We start from the raw sequence: 5,193 nt of genomic DNA on the forward strand, positions 1-5,193 counted from the left end.
AACAGACAAAACACTTAAGCCAAAACTAAAGACAACAGCTTACATTGTTTCTGACTTGGATCAGGTACATTATCGAGTGATGGATTAAAAACACAAAGACAAAACTAAAGACCAGCACTTAACTTGTTCATGACTAAGTGGAGTTCGTTGGCGTTGTTAGTTTTTCTACGACTTATATGGGTTTTCTATGTAGTATTTTGTAGACTTTTGTCGATTTGTAATTTTTCGGGTGTTTTGTGTTTGCCATGGCGTTGTAAGTTTTTCTACGGCTTATATGAGTTTTCTATATAGTATTTTGTACATTTTTGTCCTTTTGTATTTTTTTTTCGGGTTTTTAGCCATGGCGTTGTAAGTTTTTCTACGACTTGTATTAGTTTTCTATGTAGTATTTTGCAGACGTTTGTCTATTCGTAATCTTTTGTTTTTTTTAGACATGGCGTTGTTAGTTTTTCTACGACCTATATGAGTTTTCTATGTTGTATTTTGTACATTTTTGTCCCTTTGGAATTTTTCGGGTTTTTAGTCATGGCGTTGTAAGTTTTTGTACGACTTATATGAGGTTTTGTACGACTTATATGAATTTTTGTACGACTTATATGAGTTGTTGTACCACTTATATGAGTTTTTGTACCACTTATATGAGTTTTTGTACGACTTATATGAGTTTTAGTACGACTTATATGAGTTTTTGTACGACTTATATGAGTTGTTGTACGACTTATATGAGTTTTTGTATCACTTATATGAGTTTTTGTACGACTTATATGAGTTTTTGTACGACTTATATGAGTTGTTGTTCGACTTATATGAGTTGTTGTACCACTTATATGAGTTTTTCTACGACTTATATGAGTTTTTGTACGACTTATATGAGTTTTTGTACCAATTATATGAGTTTTTGTACGACTTATATGAGTTTTCTACGTTCCTTGGTACCCTCCGCTTCTTTTTTATGTTTAAGAATTTATTTTATTGTACATACATGTCTTATCTATAGCTATGCATAGTTCATTTAGAATAAAGATATATAAGTAATCTAACAGAATGTGTTTCAAATCTGTTGTTCCACATATAACCCAAGCTCATACTTGAAAACAGAACTAACGAAGAAAAGTGTTTCGAAAATATAACTAAAAATCATCAATAGTCTATTCTAAATTAAGAAACAAAAAGTCGAGTGTCTTAATCGTTTATACAACTACAAACACACACACAAATCACCCGTATGAACATGATCAATAAATATCTTAAACGTTGTCAAACAAATTTATCTTTCTTAACATTGATTTTCATTTTACGCTTGATGTGTAAGACCTTTAAAAAATTTCAGTGAAACGTAAAATACTGTCTGATATCTTGAATGATTTTCAGCTTTATTGGGAAAGTTTTATTGGGAAATTGTTCGGAAATATCATAACGATTTTATAAGTTGTAGATTTAAATTATTCAACACTGTCCTAAATGTCAGTGAAATCTAAGTATAATCAGGTTTACAGTAAATTATTATATTCTATGTCACAACACTTCCTGATCTGTTGCTAGTAGAAACCAGAAAAAGTTCTTGCTAAATCCTGAGATAATTTAAATACTTCAGAAAATCTTGAGCCATCATTTGACAGTATTATAAGATTCTGTAGAAATAAATTGTTTAATTTCATCAAACACTTTTATGTAACAACTGAATTTACAAGCACTTCAATTTTATTAATGAAAAAGTACATTTGACGGTTTCAATTCAATCAATGGTATTTTAACAAATAGTTGTCATGAAAATCAACCGACATTAGATAATTGTGTTCCGCATCATCTATACCCGACAACTGAATGATTTGTTTTTCGTTGTTTTAATGTTAACATTCGATAAATTTAATTTGTGTACTGGCCTATATCGACGTTACTCCATTTCCAAAATCAACAAATGGGATTAAAATGTCTCGCATGACATATGATACAGAAAACTCAATTTTTAAACATTTTTTCTATTTTCTGGATATAATTCATTTACTGTTTGAATTCAAGTATCGTGAATGATTTTAATTCTGTTAATTGATATTTGCACATGAATAGATAAATTAGCTTAAAATAACATACACAATCTCCTTCGATTGGCTCTTACTTGTAGTAATAGTTATGTTATAGTTATGTTGTAGTAAATATATGAACCAGTAGAGATTTTAGAATGGTATGTGGTGCATTTCAGTTATTTTTGTTTTTTAAATTTCGAAATTTGCAAAATAAAAAGGTTCAGAAAAATTACCACGCCAACGATCATTATCATAAAATGATATGATGTTAGTTATATATGAATATATTATAAGAAAAAGATTTGAGATTCAAATCAGCTTTCCGGTTAAAGGTTTGGAGATATGTTAGTATTTAAAAAAAAATCCTTATCGAAATATTTTATGAACAAGATAGGACATTAAAGATTTGTAGTATACTAGCCATGTAATCAACATGTCTGTCAACACGGACTTTGTGAGTTCGAACCCCGCACATGGCAGGTCCGTTCGACTCCAATCTTAATGACTAGGATTGTCAGTTTTCTTACCGAAGGTTGTTTGTTCTATATGGGTACTCCAACTTCCTCCACCAATAAAAACTGACCGCCACGATATAGCCAATAGTGCTTAAAGTGGCGTTAAACACCAACAGTCAATCAATCAATAATCAACACATTATTACAGGCAGATATGGAAAACCAAAACCTGTGTGTAAAATAGGAAGAAACTATTTGTCTGTTTTAAGGTAAATTTGTGCGAATCTTCAAAACGCAATCGTTTTTGTATTAATGAGATAAAAATCATACGAACCGTAAAATGATTTATTGAATATGTTAACTCAGACTGTTTATTTTTGTAACTTCTAACAATTTTGTAAGCATTAAAATTCCCTGCCAAATTGTAAGCGGTGTTTATCAGTGTATTTATTCATTATGTTATTTTTGTTTCTGGGTTACGGCTGTATGGATAGCATTTAGTTTTTCATGAATGGAAAGTATCTTTGATTCTAAGTTGTCCATTTTGTCGTCTAAAATTCCTTGTCTTACTTTTACATTTTCGACTGACCTTGCCATTTCGGAGTGAGATTTATAAAGTTCCACTAGTGTCGTAGAAGAATCGACTAATCGTCTTTGTGCGGCTTTTATTTCCCGAATGTTGTATATCGCCTCTAGTAACTTTCTTTGGTAATTTAAACTATTGGATGAGTTTTGTTTGATTCGTCTATATTTATAAATGAACCATCCAGACCTCATTACATTCGCTGCTTCGTTTTTTAGACGTTTATCCAAATCGACATCAATAACAAAATCATGTACATATTTTTCGGACCTTGACAGTTCAAGTTTTCTTGCAAGAACCGCCACAACAAGTGCGGTAACTCCAGCTCCGAATATTCCTGTAGTTACTGCTATTCCTCTTCCGCAGTAGGTGCTTGGGACAATATCCCCGTATCCAACAGACAGGAATGTTATAGCTACTAGCCACATCGAATTTAGGTAGTTCGCGTGAACTGCTTCATCGGGAGAACTATCATACATCTCACATAAACGTAAACACCAACTAGCTACAAAGAACATACATACAATGATCAAAGTCAAAAGATAGGTTGGATGTACGGCCATGAAAGACTTAAATATAAACCTGAAATTAAAATGAATCCGATTTAAAGCTCCTAAACTTTGAGATGACGCATCTTGATAAAGACGACTATGTAACATCACTGTCCGACATACCAAGTATAAACGTAAAAACATTGGTAGAGACAAAACAACGTCTAGTGGTACGTCGTCTGTACGACTTATCTCCCCTTGAGAAACAGTACGTTCCCACCATATCGTAAAATCACCAGGTATTGGATGTATAATACATGTACAGAATTCTACAACGATTTTTACAACTCGTCTTGGACTCATTGCAATTTTCCAGTCATCGACGCTGTTATCTACGATGAAAAGTTTGATATCAAGTCTATGATAAATTCCGAGAAATATCAAAAGCGCAACTGTCGAGGCAGTTACCATCATTTTGATTAGATAAGATGGAAGTTCTCTCCTTGTAAATACTTCAGCATGCGTTAATTCAGTTTCTATAATCATTAAAAATATCCCAGCTATTGCAAAACCCAGAGCAGCATCATTTGCGCGTTTGCGACGATAATATAATTCTTTCCTCTTCGCAAGACGGCTACCCACCGTTTCAAATCGACCTGGAACTTTTGGAGTCACACTATCTGTAGACTCGTTTAATGTCTTATAATGAACGTGATTCCCGTTCATTCCAACGAGAGGAATTCCAGGATCTTCAACCACTGAACTCATAACACTCATCAAACAACTCCCAATAAATTTAATCAACTAACTCATCATAGTTCAACTGCTTTATCCTTGAAATAAAATGCAACGTTTGAATCTACTGTAGTTTTTACAGGTCTGTGTTCTGGTGAAATTTTCCCTTTAATATTCCATTATTCCATTATATTAAATCTTTATTCCGTGTTGTATACTACAGATGTTATAGCAGTGTGTCATTTCAAATATAATATCTTTTACGTATCTCATCAATTATTTCTTATCCTTCAAACAAAATATCAAATAGAAATTGTATCTGTATCCAACCAATAACACGTTACGAGCCTGTCCATTTCTTCTCTCACTACATTACTTCTGCGCATGTGTTTTCAATACAAAGGTTAATTCCTAAAAATTAGAGACAATTGTTTTCAAATATATACATAACTAACTAACGGATTCCTATCACTAGAGGGGAGTATATTGGCAACACTAAGATCAATACTTGACAATAAATGCTTGATAAAGTCTTGTATTCTCATTATATCCAATTGAACCGTTGATATTTATGATTTTATTGATATTTTTTTTTTCTCAAAGAATATAATTTATTGTCGTATCATCTTCATCTTTGATTGGCTTTTATAAAACTCCATTATTCTGTGTTAACAAACTCTAATGTAACGTAAAAACAATTAATACTTTCGTTCTACAAGAAATTCTGTTAAAATTTTATTGTGTCAGCACAGTGTAATTGGATTATGAAAGTAGATATTGATTTTGTGTTTTGTATTGAGATTAATAATTAACTGTTATCGTGGGTTTGATTGATATTTTCGAATGTTTGTAAACACTAGAATAATGCGTTTTAATGTCAAGTATAGAGAATATAAGCTTTTTTA

The 5,193-nt window shown here is 31.8% G+C and overlaps 1 protein-coding gene across 1 annotated transcript; it reads right to left on the reverse strand.

Annotated features, from left to right (window-relative positions):
• Window positions 1-2,810: 2,810 nt before the first annotated feature.
• LOC127725226 (small conductance calcium-activated potassium channel protein-like) lies at window positions 2,811-4,969 on the reverse strand. Its single transcript, XM_052232086.1, has one exon. The coding sequence runs from the start codon at window positions 4,328-4,330 to the stop codon at window positions 2,939-2,941; it is 1,392 nt and encodes a 463-aa protein (XP_052088046.1). The 5' UTR covers window positions 4,331-4,969; the 3' UTR covers window positions 2,811-2,938.
• Between the last annotated feature and the right edge of the window lie 224 nt (window positions 4,970-5,193).

This window comes from Mytilus californianus, unplaced genomic scaffold, assembly GCF_021869535.1.
Source record: "Mytilus californianus isolate M0D057914Y unplaced genomic scaffold, xbMytCali1.0.p SCAF_15, whole genome shotgun sequence".
Taxonomy (NCBI): domain Eukaryota; kingdom Metazoa; phylum Mollusca; class Bivalvia; order Mytilida; family Mytilidae; genus Mytilus; species Mytilus californianus.